The sequence below is a fragment of the Clarias gariepinus genome, chromosome 4, assembly GCF_024256425.1.
Source record: "Clarias gariepinus isolate MV-2021 ecotype Netherlands chromosome 4, CGAR_prim_01v2, whole genome shotgun sequence".
Classification (NCBI taxonomy): Eukaryota; Metazoa; Chordata; class Actinopteri; order Siluriformes; family Clariidae; genus Clarias; species Clarias gariepinus.
Genome location: NC_071103.1, coordinates 36205684 through 36224662, shown reverse-complemented (window position 1 = coordinate 36224662; position 18979 = coordinate 36205684). Strand labels below are relative to the sequence as shown.

The window sequence follows — 18979 nt, the reverse complement described above, 5'->3', positions numbered from 1 at the left end:
AAATGTCAAAACCATAACTCAGACAAGTAATTAAATAAACAAAACTTAGTGTCATGACAAAAATGTTCTCAGGCAGAGTCTTCGCAAAAGACTGCTAGATATGTAGTCTGGGTTATTTATGCTGTGAGAGTCATTGGGTTCAGGTTTATGTAATTTGATGTTCAGTGACCTTGAGCATTGCTATGACTGTGGTTGATGGGAAATGAAGTCCAGTAACCTTGAACATGGCCGTGATCGTGGATGATGGGAAATGGAGTCTGGGTTTGGTCATGTCGTGAAGCTGCAGTGAATTATAGGAGCTAGAGTACGGTACATCATTAAAACCGCTGCTAACATGCTAACATGCTAACATGGAAATATTTGGACCATTGTACTATTTACCACTTTTATATGGTTGTTGAATATCTTTTTGTACTTTATGGCTGTATTTTTGTTACAGTACACATGCACAGACCATTATCGCATTGACTTCATTAAAATACTAACATGCAATTGGCTGGTGTACTTTATGATGCAGTAACACCCACATATTCTGTACATTTATTAGAATTGATGTTAGAATAGAAGTTTTTATCCAAAAAAATTTCTAAAAAAATGTAATGAACACTATCCAGCTGGTTACTTCAGTTATCATGGAAAAATATGATAAAATGATGCTATAAAATGACGACAACTCAAATATTGACAATTTAGATCACCCAAAATGTGACTTATTTATTAATCATAATATGATGATTATTATGTGACCTTAATAATGATTTGATGTGATAGGTCACATTTACTGGGATTTGAATCATAAATTATTTCTTATGGGTAGATTTAAGTCTGATTGCATGTGGGTGTGAATGCTAGCCCATTACTTTTAAAATGTAAAATTAAATTTTCATGGTAATTGAGTCATAAGAATTGAATACTGAACTGGATCTTATTGAGCAAAACAACCACAGGGACATTTTTTCTCTGTCTTCTTATCCAAATAGTACCCTTCTACAGGAGCGGTTATAGTAAAAGTGAAGCTATGTATTGATTTTAAATAAATAAAACTAATTTTCTTGAGGTTAGAGGAAACAATCAGGAACATGTGAAGGGTTAATTTGCGAAAAAATGATGACATAAAATTAAACTGACTGCAGTGTACAATTGTTCATACGTGACACCTAAAACTACTAAAGCAGTTTGTTTGTTTGTTTGTTTGTTTGTTTGTTTGTTTGTTTGTTTGTTTGTTTGTTTGTTTGTTTATCATAATTTTGATTTGGGCAATTAAAACAGGTTATTTTTTGGCAAATAAACCCTTCATTCATTTTTAAATCTGTTTACAAGTTAGAGAAATAGATTTATTGATAGATATTCATGCATTTTTCTTTTAAACCAGAAATACTTGACTATTTTGAGTGTTATCAAAGTCTCTTATTATTATTATAATTACTGTAGTAGTAGTAGTAGTAGTAGTGGCATTAGCCACCAATTATATCAATGTTAGTTTTTTTTGTCAATAGAGTTCAGTAGTTGAAATGTATTTAAATTTCTACAAAAATTGGTTAATTAATACTTTATCTTTCTGATCGTTCATTAAAATTGAACGGTTTTAATCCTAAACAATCTTTTAAAGAACTTTAGTAAACACTATGCAAGCTGGTTAATTCAGTTATCATAGAAATGTTTATTTATATTTAAGCATTTTGCTTTTAAATCAGAACTACTTGACTCAGTTCCTTATTATGAGCTCTATTAAAGTCTTTAAGACTTGTGAGAAAGGGCAAACCCTTAGATATGCAGCGGGTAGAGAGAGGACAGGAAACAAGTGACTAGAAAGAGAGAGCAGTGTGTGTGTCTGTATGTGTGTGTGTGTGTGTGAGAGAGAGAGAGAGAGAGAGAGAGAGAGAGAGAGGTCGACTGTGATGCCTCATGGGAACAGATAGGAGTGTGTGTATTTGTGGGGGAGGTCAGTGGATTAAGTTCATCATTGCTTGTGTCCGGGAGGTGAAGACACAGTGTGTGTGAGTGTGTGAGTGCATGTGTGTGTGGAAGCCTGACAGGTGTTTTTGTTGCTCATCTGGATTTCGTGCTCCAATTTAGGTTAAGGAAACGTATTCATCTGAAGCTCCTTCACGTGGACGCTCTCAGTCTCCAGCTCCTTGTAGCATTGGGTATGATCTCTTCGTCTTTTCATCTCTTATACACTTTTGTTTTCGCAGAGGAGTTTCTGGACATTTCCAGCTTATTACTGGACAGGCATGAAATATCATATCCAGTTTATTGTTGATAATTACATGCTTCATTGTCAGTACGCAGGAAAGGAAGTCAAATGTAATTGTAGGTAAAGGAAAGGAAAGAAGAAATACAGGGTATCATTTTTCCTTTTGGCTTTTCACATGTAGAGGGTTTAAAAATTAAGATTTATTTATTTTATTTATTTAAAATATTTTTGTGCTTATATTCTAAGTGCAAAGAATTTGAACCTTTTAACCTTGTTTATTTATTCTTAAAGTAATTCTTAAAGTGTGTGTGTGTGTGTGTGTGTGTGTGTGTGTGTGTGTGTGTGTGTGTGTGTGTGTGTGTGTGTGTGTGTTTGAGGCACACAAGGAAGTATGCAAAAAGTTGGAGTGACCTTATCACTTACAAAGATCACTATATAATTTACCGTGTTTTTATTACAATGTACCATTATTATTGGCACCCTTCATGCACCGAGCGGTAAACCTATGGGGACCCTGTATTGTATTATTTGAACAATATATTTCCAAAAGAAACATTCTGAAGACATTTTGTAGTTTATGAAGTACATGTTCCCCCTGTGTTTGTATACGTTTCCTCCCGGTTTCCGTCCAACTCCCAGAAACGTGCTCCTCCCATTCTCCCAGAGGATTGCCTACTCTAAACTGTGCCGGTAATTTAGGATGTACAGCTCCATATACATCTGAACCCTGCTCAGGCTAAAGGGCTTACTGATAAGATAAACCATTAAATACAGTAAGTTGTTCTACAAAACGATGCAATTACTTTCTAGACTTTTTTCGTAAATGTCCGAGAGAAAAAAAAGGAGCACTGAGTCACTTCCTGTAGTGATGTACAGGGACAATGTTCATACCTGACCTTTTCATGTGGCTAGTCTCAAACTGACTAGTTTGGATCACATTTCCTGTCTAGAGAGGGTTGCCAAATCCACTAAAAGCAACACGGGATTAATTGATAAACAGCCCCAACTCTAATCCCAGGCAGTGGCGGCTGGAGCAAATGTTTTTGGGGCGGGAATGGGGACGGGGGGGGAGGGGCAAACAAAATTTAAATGAAACTTTTAATAAACACCTGTAAATAGCCATAAGAAGTGCTGGGAAAGCAACAAGTGTAAGCTCAGCCGCGATCTCTTGACTGCTGCTTAATTAGAAGATCAAGTCGATCTGGTCCAAGCTGTTTACCTTTTTTTTTTTTTTCGTCCGATCGCCTTGCGAAGGGGTATTTTAGCAAAGAAATTACAGAATTTTCTCGCATATTTATCTGCCGTCCACGTCAATCACTATTCAATATATTAACTTAAAATCTGCTGACTGTTAATAAGACTCGTTGAGAATTGTCCAATCACACGAGCCCAAATATTTAAAAAACAATATTGATTTGCTAAGAACAAAAGTGGGAGGGTTCAGGGCGAACAGTGCTGCACCCCAAGGATGATTTGAAAAAAAACAATTAGAGCTCCACCTCAGAACACATGCTTTTCAAAACTTTACTTCCCTACATAGACAATTGTTTGTCTGGCCCCGCATACACAAACAGAAATGAGCATAATACAGTTTAGATGTTTCATTTTCTTAAATTATATTAAGAAATACAGTAGAATCTTGTAACTAAATGACTTTATATCATAATTAAATAATTATTATGTTAAAAAATTACATGTTAAAGTAAAGCATTTTTCTCTGACTAACTTTAAGGGAGCGTAGCCCCAGCGCCCCCTTATTCACCGGTGTATCTACTGTATAGGTCGTATTTTATCGTGGGACTAGCACACAGTATTTTAAATATAATTTTTTATTAATAATTTAAAAAAAAGTAAGAAGCATGTAAATAAAGCATATAAATCGCAAGTAAAAAAAAAAGAGAAAATAATAAGTGAAATTTCTTAATTGCAGTGCAACATTGATGTGTAACTTTTTGCGTGTCAAAGTGACAACAGTGTAAATAGTTTTCAGAAGAAGAAGGCATTCAGAGACATTAATAAAAGCTGTCCAAAGAGAGAGTACATAACGTTCAGGGTATCTTTTGTTAATTTCCTGTTCTAGTATAACTACAGTTCCAGTGCAGTGATTGGTGATCATTTTGAAGGTTTCCCCTTAAAACAGCTTGTTTTCATGGACATGGTATCTGATGGTTCATTTATTCACCTCCATTGTGTGCTTTAAAAGCTAGAATACAAAACAGCAGGCACATGAGAATGATTCCTGGCAAATCTCAGTCCGTTCCAGACTTTGAATTATGACATTTTTGTTCTGGCCTCGATTTTCTTTAGTAGGATTTTAGCTGCATGTACCACATGAAAGGTGTTAAAGCCAAACCTGGTCTTTGCAGAATAACAGATCAAAAAAACTCCCTTTATTTCTCTATATAATCCTGTGCTACACTAATGCACTTATCCCAGTGTTTCACCAGTGCTTGGATACCATCAAGGTAAAGTTTTCTTAGTACACTGGATCCATAATCGAACTGCCTGCTTTACAGTATGTCTGAAACCATGGCCTCCCAGGAACTCCTTAACATGTGGAAATGGCTTTGAGTGCAGTCAGGACTGTACGGGGGATGTGGCAGTAACTCCCAGCCGAGTTCCTGTAATGTGCAAGTGGTGTTGGTGAATGATTGTGTGTACAGTTCACACAGACAGATGCGTCTCTTCCAAAAGTTGGCCCTTAAGTTATCTGTCGATTATTAATGATCAGCGTTTTACTCGCTGAATGTTCACAGGATTGACTGCAGTGGGCTCCGAGTCACATCAGCCGGTATCATCATTCAAGGACGTAAAGATTTCTTTAAAATATTTGCACTATTTATATGATTTACTGTGGCTAAGATTCTCATCACCATCCTGTGCTTGAAGTCTTCTATAAATGTCAATCGGGTTTATCCCTCATATTTTTAAAGCCTTTCCCAGACCATCTGTCTGTCTTTCTCATCAAGATGCAGCATTTTCTTTCAGGCTCTTACTTTGTGTACTTTATTCATCAATCACACAAATAGAAAGGAGGATGTAAATAAAGGCAGGCAAATAAGACATAATAGGCATACACAATCATATCTCGAATGAATCTGATAACAGCTCGAGCTACAGTAGTCCAAACATAGGGGCTGGTAATGGCTAGAGTGCTTTCTGTTTATTTACTGCAATCTAAATATTTATTGTAATGTTGGTTCCTAAAGCATCATATGATATAATGTAGCATTATACAGTGTATATTTTTATTAACTTCCAGTTTATACCAAAAAAAAAAAATCAATAAAAAAGTAAATAAATAAACAAATAATTAAATAAATAAAATAACAAATAAATAAATGCATAAATCAAATTAATGAAAATTTATTGAAGAAATGTCCAACACATTATTAAACCTAGGCAGATAGTTCTTAAAGTTTCCTTTGAGGAAAATAAGGTGGTCGGAAAAAGTTAAATGGAAAATTCACATCAGTGATCAGAATTCACTTAAATCCCTGTTGAAGCTGCGCTGTAAAAAAATAGACAGGAAAAAAACATAGCTATGATTAATAGTGAAATTAAGAGCATTTCCATACACACACAGGATGATGAGAACTCACATGATTGGGACGAAATAGCTGTGTGTCAATAAGAAAGCTACTTCTTAGTGAGACTCATCAGAAAAAGTCTTCGGCTTGTTAGGGAGCATAAAGAAAGGTCTGGGAAAATGTCTCGTGGTCTGATGAGTCCAGATTGAGCCTATTTCTGAATGAGAATCCGGGAAATAGGGGAAGCACATGAAGTGATGCACCCATCATGCATAGTGTCCACTGTACAAGCCTCTGGAGACAGTGTTATGATCCGGAGTTGCTTCAGTTGTCTCAGGTCTAGACTCAGCAACGTTATGTGGCGATAAGATGAAGTCAGCTGACGACCTGAATGTATCACATCTATAGAGGTTTTCTTCCCTGACGTCATCCTATTGTAGGACTCAGAATGTAAAAGAGTGGATATAAGAGTGAATATAAGACTTTTGTTGTTGTTGTTGTTGTTGTTGTTGTTGTTTTGCATACAAAATTGCTGAGGTTTAGATTTTGAGATTTTGCGTAACACTTAGAGCACCCCTTAATGCCCTGTAGTCATTTAATCACTATGCTATTTACAAAATGGCCAACACACAGTTAAAGGTACATAAACCATTATATGTATTAGACACAAAAGAACAGACTTTTAAAAGAAGCTTGAATCTGTCTGAAACACGCACCAAATGTAGTGTAGCCATATGCCTCTGTGCGGAGCTCCTGATGTGGTTCAGTTGAACAAATCTCAATGCATCTCCAAGACACACACGCACACACATGCACACACACTCCTTGACCAGAAAAACAAACAAACAAATAAAAAGTTGCATATAAATATTTTGTTTCACTGCATTTATTTATTTATTTCTATTTATTTTAGTTAGTCAGCTAGTTAGTAAGTCAACCTTTTTCCTTCTAGTTTTTTTTCTAATTTGCATTGAAATATATTTAAATATAATTTTATTACATTAATATAACATATTTAGCAAACTTTTATTTAGCAAATTAGTAAAAACATCTCAAATGATCTGTAATAATCTTATAATTGATGTATAATAATTAATAATCTCATAATAAAAATATTTTATGAAGTTGTTTATATTATCTATATGTTATTAATTATTTATAATTATTATATTATTATTAACATATTTTCACTTGCTGATGTTTTCAGCCGTATATAGTAATAAATAACATATAATAAAAAAAAAAACTTAACATCTTAGAAAGGGAAATATTCATCTTTAATTTCTTAAAATGTGATTACAATCAACCAAATATAACATTATTAATATTATTTCTAATAAAATGTTACTAAAATTGTAAAAAAAAAATAAAAAATTGCTTGCTCTCCTGGCAGATAGGTTTAATAATTTTTAGGAATGTATTTTTTTTTTTTAAGCTGATATCGTAGGTTTGCATTTCATGCAGTGTATCTCTGTAAAAGAAATGATGCACGAGTAAGAAGCAAGAGTACTCTTAAGGACACTTAATTGCACTGTTGGTTATTGTTTTTCCCTCTATTACCTGTTTTAACTCTTGTGTTCCTAATAGAAAAACCATAGTAATCACTGTATGATATAACCCTTATTTGTAAACTGTACTGTTCTTTTTTTCTGTAGTTACAGTAAGTGAAACCTCTCTGAATAGATAACAGTGTGTTTGGAGAGTTTTGTAGCTCAAACTGCTCTGTCGTTAGACCTTTTGTTCAGGACACTGTTTCATTTTTGGCTCTTGAAGTGGGAGTGAGTAAGTGGGGGAGTGATAGAGCACAGACGCTGCTCACAGATAGCATGGCTTGTTTGTTAATGCATCATGAGCTGTCATGTTTCAACATTTCACAATCTGGTTTCGGGGTTGTGATGTACAGTTGAGATCATGTGGAATTTGTTGAAAATTGGTGTCTGCTAAATGGACCAAGAGTCAGCACAGTTTTTTGTTTTTTTTAAGGGACAAAAAAGCATGCATATGCATTTTTGTAATTGGAATTTTGTATTTGGTTTATGTATTAATATTAATGTACTGCAGTATAAATGTATTTATTTATTTATTTATTTTTGATAAATGTCTTGGCTTGTTTTCATTTGGGTTTCCTGCATAACCACAATGACGTTTGACTTCCGGGTGATCCCAGTGGTATTTAACCCTTGGGTAATCTCTATGTAAGGTTGGCGATGCAGCAGAGCTTTACAGTAATCTTTTAGTAAGTCCAGCTGCTTTTACCCGCAAAGCATCACGTGTCTTCCTAGTTCTGCCATCATGCTGTAGTTTACTAACTAGCCAAGCTGACTCAGTGTCATTACTCAACACAAATGCGTCATATTGCTGCACTGCATTCTGGGACATTGAGTTCAAATGCATTAACATCTCCATATGTTTATTTCTTATTGATATATGTTGGAGATGATGACTGAGATAATATTTTGTTTTTCAGAGCTAATAGAAAGAATCAAGTATTATTCTATTAATATTAATATCTCCTTTGCATGATGCCTCCAACCCACCAACCAACCAAGATATTACCACCAGAATAATGATGTGCCCAACAGATCACATACCTTTTAACACAAATATATTTCATGCATTCTGGCGTGGATTAAGATAGATCACAGAGATAAATTTGAACTTTACGTCTTCTTCCTGGCTGAGTTGATGGCTAAGTGCATTTAGCATAGTCTTTAGTGTTGCATCTGCTCTTAAATGCACGTGCGTATTGAACAGAGCTCAGAAGGACTGTGTCTGCCGTCACAGCGCGACAAAGAAGTGGATAATTGTTTTTATAGTGGCCACAGTTGTGCTGATGTGGTGCATTTCCAGCCCAGCCCTCCACACAGCGGGAAACGAAAGATTAAATGACTCATTAACTCGATCGAGGAGCACTTTCGAGTGCCTGGCGCCTCTCTCTGCCAGATGGCGTTAACAACCGCTGCTTTTAAGGGGAGCGCAGATAGTTTGGTCACTGTTTAAAGCTGGACCAAACGCACCTTCTCCATCGAGGATTCGCCATTGTCCTCCAGGGAGTCGTGCAACGTGAAAAGCAGACGCTGGAGTTTTACTGAGCTCGTGAGGACGCTGAAGTTTTGAGACAGTGTGGGAATCGTCTGACTGCTTCGTGACTAGGGTTTGGAGAAATCATCATGTGTGCCATCTAAGCTGCTCCAACCGTCATGTTCTTGTATCGCTTCTCAAATAGTTCTAAGCACATATGTGCTTGGATTGGATCCACGAGTCAATTACCAAATTGTGTTAATGAGTCAATTACCAAATTATAACCAGAATACAGCTGGAGTTTAAATATGATTAAGTGCGATGATCAAAGTGTAACCAAAAAAAAAACAACAAATAAATAAACAGTTGAAAATCATACACCGCAGTAAAGATGTATGATAAAGGCAAACACTATTAATAAATGGCCAAGACTTTGCAAATGATTGAGTGAGCTTGATTGGAAATGCCAGCTAGAATTTATGTGATAGAGAGCTCAAACGTCTGAGAGCATTCTATCTGATTTAACACAACAAAATTCATTACAAAATGCATTATTAAAACAACCAGACAAGCAATAAGTAGAATCTTTTGAGTACATGCACGGATTTTAGAGTTTCTTAGTATGTCTTCTGCTTTAAAGGGGACCTATTATGCAAAATTCCCATTTTTAGACATTCTGATGGCTCTCCTGTGTGTGTGCGTGTATACAAACTAACAAAAAAACATGAGAGAAAACATTCCCTGCTGTTTGTCCTTTTTCTATTTTTATACAAGCTAAGGTTTGAACAAGCAAATCAGATCCCTCCACACACCCCCTATTGTGACTTCATATAGACAGACAATGTCTCCGGGCTTAACGCGCAACTCAGTCCATTTCTGCTATTCTCTTGGGGTGCATTTTTAAAAGCTACGGTACAGTACATCAGGCTAGGCTATTAGGTAGCAGCTAACTGCTAAAGGCTAAGCTACAGAGGTGATCCTGGAAGGGCTAGGGTAGCTGTATAAGGTCCCAAACATGGTCTTTTCTGGTCCCTGTCTTCTCATTCGCTAGGAAAAGGCACTTCCATAGAGGGACATGTTTTTAAAAAAAAAAAAAAAAAGGTTGAAAAAGAAAAAAAATCAAGTTAACTAGAATACAGGATCTGAGTTGACTTCCAAGAGTTATGCAAACTTGTTTAAAAAGGAGCATAACATGTGACCTTTAAAGACAGTGTACACTTGAGCTGGCACGGACTCCACAAGTCAGTGCAAAACCTCACTTTGGATCAAATCCATCAGGTCCAAGCATTTATTTTTTATAGAGGAGATTAGACATGAGGAAAATTTGACCTTTTGTACAAATCAGTTAATAAGGTCAATTTCACACCTTTGCTAAAACTGGAAATATTGCAGACACTTAAAAATGACTGGGAGTCAATGGGCATCATTATTTGATCTGACACGCCAACACAGTCGATATGGAACGTAGTATTTATTTCATAATTACACTATAGTGAAGGACATACTGTATACTTCTTGCAACTAATCTTAGGAAGTGCTAGAAATGACATGTTCAGATTTAAGTGGTTTTAGATCGGAAAGACTTTTCAAACAGCTGCTCATCTGGTGATTAATGCCATAATTAAACAGAAAAGATAAAAAAAAAAAAAAGTCTGGATTCACAGCAGGGGACTTATTTTATATAGAAATGCTACAAAACGTAAATAGGTTCAACGTACAGTAATTGTTCAATCAGTGTAGCTTTTGCTGCAATATAATTCTCAATGTATTTTTAAAACTAGCACTACATTTATTTTATTGGCTTGATTCACTCGACATGTAAAAAAAAAAAGTTTAATATTTTATATACATACATCATCATATAACCATAAAACGGTTCATCTCAAATGGTAAGACACTGCTCAAATATGTTTCCAGGAAGTCAGATCTACTAGACTGATCTACAACACAGAGTTTCCTGTGGCAGGGCACCTCCCCTATAGAGCTCATCCTGTATTTCATTTCTATGACTTCCAAACTGTCACTGCATCCACCCCAGGCCTCCTGACCCGCCGTGACCCCGTGTACCTAAATCACAAACGACTGACAGTCCTTCCCATCGGAGAGAATGCTGAGAGATTAACTGAACACATGCAATTGCTCCACGAGAACTTCTCATACTCTGGCTCTGCACGTTGTTGTAGCTTTCAACATCAACAGTCAGGCACGTATATATGTTTTATGTCTCTGTCATGCTGTAGGGGGCATTTATTTATTTCGCTGTATTATCAACCATTAATAGTCTATTAACGGGAAACATGGCTGCAAATCAATACTGATTCTCCTTCTCCTTCAGTTAACATTCCTCCCCATGATAGGAGTGTTCTCGTCCAGGAGGACTTCACCCCCATCCCAGGCTTAATGAATGGTTTGATGAGAATGAAATGATGCAATATATTTGTATACTATCAATTTACACTCACTACATCTCAAACCATGTGAACACTGAAGAGATACAGTATGTGCTCTCAACCATCAGCTTTAAAACACTTACTCGGGGAATTGCGCTTGAAAGAACGGTGCTGACTTTTCACCTATACGTAAATAAAGTTTCATTTTACACTTGTTTAATTTAAAACAAAATTCAGTTGATTTAAATATGTTTGACGTTTTTATTTTGAATTTTCTTTAAAAATTGTTTCTTAAAATTGTGAGATACATACAGTACAGTTAATACTGTATATATTATTTAAACATTGTTTTTTTCTGGTTCTGATGTTACATCACCGCCTAGCATTTTTTTTTATTTGTAAATTGTTCATGAACACTATTACAAGAAGTTTATAAGATAAAAAATGTATATACACCCTCCATCTTTAGTGATTTTGATTACGATCTTGATTACGATTTTGATTATTATGATTTGTTATTTGTCCTTTATTTTGTCTCTTTATGTCCTTATTATATTATTATATATCATCGTAGATAATAATTCAGATTCTTCTAAGTTTGTTCGATTTAGTTTGTGCTTAAACTTTGCCATTTCTCTGATAGTTCTGTAAAGCAGCAAGAGTGTAAGAAAGACACTTTATAAATAAAACTATTACTACTACTACTACTACTACTACTACTAATAATAATAATAATAATAATAATAATAATAATAATAATAATAATAATAATAACAATAATAATAATAATAATAATAATAATAATAGTAGTAGTAATAGTAGTAGTAATAACTGCTTACTGGAAATGTTCAAAATTTTTTGTACATTTCCAGTAAGCACTTATTTGTTGAAATATGTTTTGCCAAATACCACTGAAGCGTGTTGAACTAATATATCCTACAGACGCCAGTGCGTGCCTGTGCCATGCGCCGCGTACACTTGCTGTATGGAAGTGAATGTTTTCCACATTAATAATAAGTAAGCGCAGGTCTGCTCCATCTGCAGGGACGCTTGCGGGTCTTGTGCAGGAAACTCAGGGTGTTATTTCATCGCTCTGTTGTGCTTGGCACCCGGACATTCCCCTCCTGCAACAAACACCACATCTGTAACTAATAAAGCTGTTTCTGTTACACCGGGAGGCCTTCGCTGTGAAACTCGAGAAACATACATGAAACTGTTCTCAGGTTTAAAATGAACATAATATACTGGTAAAAAATGAGGCCTATTATTGCTGCAATTAAAATGGATCACGGCCTGAAATGTGATCAGTTAACAGCAGCTTGATATGTAACTGGAATGGTTAGGACTGTCACTGGTATGCCGGGTGGAGAGGAGAAGCGTAGGCTATGTTAATAATAAGATTCTTAATAATATTGTGTTTTTGCTATTGAGGCTTTTGTTCCAGTGTACAGTGATGTTCAGCTGCTCAAGTCTGCCCTCTTGTGGTCTTTATCAGTAACATGTTAGACAAATAAGTAGATAAATTACGCATTAAAGCCAAGTAAAAAGTAGAATTTTGACTGTATTATTATTATTATTAGTATTATTAGTATTATCAGTATCAGTAATTGTAGTAGTTATATTAGTAGTTTTGATCGTATTGTTGTTGCTATTATTATTAATAATAATAAAAAATAAAAAAATAAAATAATAATAATAATAATAATAATAATAACAATTTGTATTATTATTATTATTATTATTAGTATTATTATTATCAATCAGAGGTTATAAACATGGATTTTTTTTTTCACAGAAATAGAGCCCAGTCACAAAAATGTATTTAAAAACTAAAACCTTAATAACAGTGCTACAACATTGCATGATAAAATTCCATCACTCTGTGACACCTATTTGGATGTGAGTCTTTCAGCTGCTCCCATCGAGGCGTCGCCAAAGCGGACCATCTGTATCCACGCTCAGCTTGGCACTGGTGAATTGAACCCAGGCCTTCCACATGTCAGGCGAGAAACCTACCACTGAGCCACCAATGCCGTTGGAATAAACAATAGAAAATATTTCTTTTTTATTTGTTCCCCTTAACCCCCACCCCACACGCAGGTTTCAAATCAGTGACATAAACAAATATGTTTGTTTGCATGAAGTATAAAAATAAAACAAAATTATGAGATGGAAAAATATGAAATCATGTCATATGAAAACATGGTAAATTCTAGAAGAGAAAAAAAGAAGAAGAAATGACCACCAAATTGAGCAATAATAAATATAATATACACACAGATAAGTGTCTCAGTCAGGCATTGAGCCACCTCATGTCAACACTACCATTGCATTACATGTAGGTTCCCTTTGTGCCACCTGGGCAGCTCTGGCCTCTCGAGGCATGACTTCACAAGACCTCTGTGTGTGCTGCGGTGTCTGGCACCAGGGCGTTTGGCGGTGGATACTTTGGGTGCTATGGGTTGCAGAGTGGGGCCTTTGTGGATTGGACTTTTTTGTCCAGTGCATCCAATGGGTGCTTAATCAGACTGGTATCTGGAGAGTTTGGATGCCAGGTCTTAGACTCGTTGTGCATGGCACACTGTGGTGTGAACACTGTGTGTTCTGATTCATCTCCATCATAGCCAGGATACTGTATTTTTTGTGAGTTGTGCTGCATTGGTTTTACTGGACTTTGGTCCCTGCAGGCATGGGTGAGCCTTGTGCGCCCATGATCTTGTCACCCGTTTACTGACATATAATTGATAATCAGTGTTAATGTCTTAATGTGTTAATGTTATATGGTGTTCATTTTATGGCTGATATAATGTTTTGCCTCAAGCCTAATGTGTCTGGTGTCTGATTTTCAAAAGGTCTTATATGTGAATCAAAAGCTTGATTTTAAAGGGCATCAGACTAATGTTTACCGATCTGAGTGATCTAATTAAACCTTAAATTACAATCATTACGAAAAGGGCAATGCCACAATGAGTAACATGTTTAGTCCAATTAAATCTTAAGTGACAGACAATGCGGCACGTTTTTTTTTTTTTCTCCACATTTTATATTATGTCCTTTAATGAGACGTCTTTAAAACAGAGCTTCAGGCTCACAGTAAACATGTTGGATTTTCTCACAAGTTTCCACAGTCCGGACCCCTGGTGACCTGTTTATTTAGGTGTGTGCTGATTAGAAGCTCACACGCTGAGTTCCAGCCTCCACAGAGTCTGAAATGTGACAAATATCTCTCCGTGCCTGTCTCTCCTCGCCCTCTGTCTCTCTTCCCCACATCACCTGAACCTCGAAACACTTAACGGAGCAGCTATCCGAGCATGCTTGTAGCATGCTGTACTTCATTAGAGCAGCTCATAAAATCCATAAATAAACTGTCGTCTTTTTTCCAGCAATTGCGTCCACATGGACGGCCCCTTCCATAAACACTGTACATGTTTACTGTTGGTTCTTACTACCTGGAGGGGGGAGACTGTGAAAGGCTAAGCACAGGTTCTTGACGGTGCATATATCACAGTTTCAAAGCCTGTTCTCACCATAAACATCATAAAGCATAAGCATTGCATAGCGTCTTATTTCACGAAAAATGACATAAACATGAGATGTAGAGGTTTTAATGAGAAGACATGGTCTAAAGGGGTTTCTTACTGGGCGTTTGGGGCCACCTTTTACAACCCATGACTATGGTAATGATAGCTCTTATTTCTCTTGGACGATGATTGACATTTTTGTTGTCGTCTTTTATAGGAGACGGCAAGGCCTCAGAACTGCGGTGGAAAAGTGATCGGCCGGATGCACCCCATGGATGCAGCATCCAGTTTGCAAACGTAGGCTCTTACAACCTTGAAAAACCATAAACACAGGAATGGAGAACCCGACAGTGGAATCGAATGAGACTTTGTCACTAAAGTGCAACATGACCGGCAGCCACAAATTCATCTTCACATTTGTTCCCGTCGTCTACGCTTGCAATTTCGTAATTGGGATAGTGGGGAACAGCATGGTGGTGGCTGTTATTTATCGCTACATGAAGCTGAAGACTGTAGCCAATGTGTTTGTGCTCAATTTGGCTGTATCGGATCTTACCTTCCTCGTCACGTTGCCCATGTGGGCCACATTTACTGCCCTGGGTTACAACTGGCCGTTTGGAAGTTTCCTGTGCAAGGCCAGTGCAGGCCTGGCTATTTTCAATCTCTACACTAGTATATTCTTTCTGACGGCGCTCAGCGTGGATCGATACTTGGCCATCGTTCACCCAGTGGGTTCACGGCAGCGGCGCACTCTGCTCTACGCCCGTCTTACCTGCGTGCTGCTGTGGGTATTTGCCTTCGTTCTGAGCATGCCTACTGCTCTAAGCAGGGACACCATGATGGTCAAGGATCACCCCGCCACACTCTGTGGAATCTTGCAGCGAGCAGATCACAAGCAGCTCAACCTTCTGGTGTCTCTCAGCATCCTTAAGACTGTTTTAGGGTTCCTGGTGCCCTTCCTCATCATCATCACCTGTGACTGCCTGATGGGTTGCGCCCTGTTGAAAGCCAAAGGCTTGCTGAGGAAAAGCGCACGTTCCCGAGAAGACGAGACTCTGCGTATGCTAGTTGCTGCGGTCCTGGCCTTCTTCGTATGCTGGGCTCCTCACCAGATCTTCCACTTTATGGAGCTTCTGGCAATGCTAGGGGTGGTGAAAGACTGCCACGTCCTGGACGTCATCGACACGGCCATGCCCTTCAGCGTATGCCTGGCTTACTTTAACAGTTGTGTCAACCCCATCCTATATGGTTTCGTGGGCCACAACTTTCGCAAGAACCTCCTGAGGCTGCTGCACTGTGAGGGGGGTTCTGTTGTAAGAAACTCCAGTATCAGTACCAAGATGACTGCAATGTCCACCAGAGCTTCTCAAGTGCTGCATTTGTCCAGTAAGAAAAGCTCTGAGTGTAACGCTAACACAGTGGAAGACCCAAAGACCTAGTTCAATCAGAACACCGGGAAGGTCATCTTTCTCGTTTCATCTCATTAGCATTTGGAAGATCTTCATTAAATTAAAAAAGACAGATCTTGAGATAAAGGTTACAATGAAACCCTAACTGAATCATGAAGTTTGAATTAAGTGTGCTTTAATCCAGAAATGACTTACAATCCAACATCTTGATGAATGTATGGAAGTCTGTATTGAAGGTTAATAGTATTATAGTGAAAGTGAGATGTGTTGAGTTGTTTGTGCCTGGGTTAAGAGGGCAATGTCCCATAAGCAAACTTGGAACTTAGATATGAGTTTAAACACGTCAAGCACCACATATAGGCTTTTTCCTTATATATATCTATCTTGTCTAAAAATTGAGCAGGTAGCAGAGGCCAGTTTTGTGTATGTTTAAATCAAGGTAATGTGTGTTGCTTATAACTGTGGTTTGCAGTGTTGCTAGGAGTGTGATTGTCATAAAATTTCAGCACTTGTAACAAAACATAAAATAATATGACATTTAAGATCAAGTATGATCTCGATGGAGGAAAAAAAAAAGGAAAGAAATCAGGGAAAGTATGCTTGTCTGCTGGTCTAATAGGATTCCACTGTCATATCTGGCAACCCTGGTGACAGCGCATAAGTCATACTCATCAGGTTTTACTCACATATATGAAATTTAAGATATTATACAGATCACAACACATCAGCTGAAGATGATTGCAAGGCGAAGGATCGTGGTTGTATGAAGTTGATCCTCTTATTATCGATTACTATTATCATTCCTTGACCCATTATCATAACAGCACTGTTTCCATGGCAACTAAGACAATAAAGAGCAGCTACTGTACATTAGTCTTAAATATTTAAAATAAACCTACCTAAACCCTCTCGCACATCTATTAAAGAGTTATCTCGAATTCCAGTAGATCTTCGTCTATTTTTAATGCAAGGTTATGTACGTGCGTAGTAACGAATGTCCTTCTTACGGTGTTATTACTGTATCAAAGTTGGCTAGCCTGTTGGGAAAACAAATGTTTGCAACGTCCAGAATATTTTACTTTCTAGATATGCAAGCAAGCAGTCGTCTAGTGCAAAGTTATTACAATCAGGGATCACTTTTACAAGCAAAACATGAACAATATTTAGGTATGTCATTTAAATAGGAACAATAATATTGAGGAGCCAGAAAGTTTTTATTGCAAGCCATATGACCTGATTTAACAAAACCTTACATTTCACTAGACATGATTTATTGTTATAATAATTATCATAATTGTGGGTTGTGGTTATGAAAATAAGGGAAAATCACAGACTGCCGTTACTCCACAAACCCCATTCTGAGAATCTAGAATGTTCTTATAAAATGACCTCAAATAATAATGAGAAGTTTTGGACATATTCAAAAATCCACCAGGATTTTAAACATCAAATGGATAGTCTGTACAGTATGTACTACATTTATAGCTTTATTGGTCTTAAAATCTTTGGAGCACTTTTTTTTTTTTTTTTACTTGTTAACTCCACCCCCATCCATTATTCCTTCTTAGAACATACAGCAGCCAAGATCAGCAGTTCATCAATCTTATTTTAGCAGCTAGATAACCTTGAAGAGAAAGAGTGAAAAGTGATTGCACTATACACAGTAGTAAAGTTCGGCTTTCAAAAGGTTAAGATATACAGCCAAAAATTAAGTTTTTTATTTTAACTGACATTACAAATAACTTTTATTTTGGCATATCATGTACTACGATTATAGATCCAAACAATTTACAGGTTTATGATACATGTACTGTATAAACACTGGCTTATCAATTTAGAAGTAGAAGAAAAAGAAAATTGTCTATTTTAGTGTCTTTTTTATTCCATTTTATAAGTCAATTTCTCCATAATAATACAGTATATTACAAATTATGCAGTTATGTCCTGAAAGTAAAAGTAATGCAAAGTAAAGTAAACGTGCAATTTGTGCTAAAAAAAAAAAGTTATGCCCAATTTTGCATTAATTTTGGTACAGTGCAAAATTTAGTAAAATATATTAAATATAAATAAAGGTATCTAGTAATTCCTATTATAAGACTAATTATAGTCTACGTATAGTCTACGTATAGTATACTAATATAAGTTAATTAAGCCACTTTAACAGAACTTTTTTATTTTACAAATATCAAGTTTGGAATTGGCCTGCTTTGTACTAGCAGATGTTTTTTTTTTATTATTATTATTATTTTTCATTAACATTTACAATACTGTATTTCTAGAACCATCATCTAAATGATCTTATATTTGATTTATAATCGAATAATAAAAAATCATTACTCTAAATATTTTACTACCTAAGGTATGACATGTTGCTGTATGTCTTTGAACAACAGCTCCCTTGGTATAGTTCTACTGGTGCCTCTTTTTTTCCAAAGATCATGTTTTGTTCCTTAAAGCGATATCATCTGGCGATGCTGCACTGGATCCTGCTATGCTTGTGTTTTTCAGCAGTAAAGATGAGGACATCTGTAACTTGCTTAAGGGACATAAAAAGAACTGAAGAGTCTTTTTTTTTCCCAGGCATTTTTTCCTCAATGCATTGTAGTTTAAATCATCTTGACTAAATAATCATAAAATTCCAGTCGTCATTATTTTTATTATATCTTGCAACATAATGGTAAGTGTTTCTTACAGTTCTTTCCAGTGAAACTAAGACAACCATCCGATTTAAAAACTGGGATGCAGTGCAGCGGTAACGTAAAGTTAGTGCAGCGACCAATAATTGATGCTTTAAATAAACAAAATAATAAATACCAAGCTATAAGCTTCCAAAGCAGCTGTAAACTTGAGAGTTAATTATTTTTATTGTAGCCCATAAGAACATAGGTGTCGCTGCTGTCACAACCACTTT

At 36.4% G+C, this 18979-nt stretch overlaps 1 protein-coding gene across 1 annotated transcript; it reads left to right on the top strand.

The window, feature by feature from the left end:
• The first annotated feature begins 1931 nt into the window (after positions 1–1931).
• agtr1b (angiotensin II receptor, type 1b) lies at positions 1932–18185 on the top strand. The gene is made up of 2 exons (XM_053493998.1): positions 1932–2147; positions 14877–18185. The coding sequence occupies exon 2, from the start codon at positions 14995–14997 to the stop codon at positions 16096–16098; it is 1104 nt and encodes a 367-aa protein (XP_053349973.1). The 5' UTR covers positions 1932–2147; positions 14877–14994; the 3' UTR covers positions 16099–18185.
• The last annotated feature ends 794 nt before the right edge of the window (positions 18186–18979 follow it).

Coding starts and splice junctions, on each gene's coding strand:
- agtr1b (XM_053493998.1), top strand. CDS start 14,995: ATGGAGAACCCGACAGTGGAATCGAATGAGACTTTGTCACTAAAGTGC.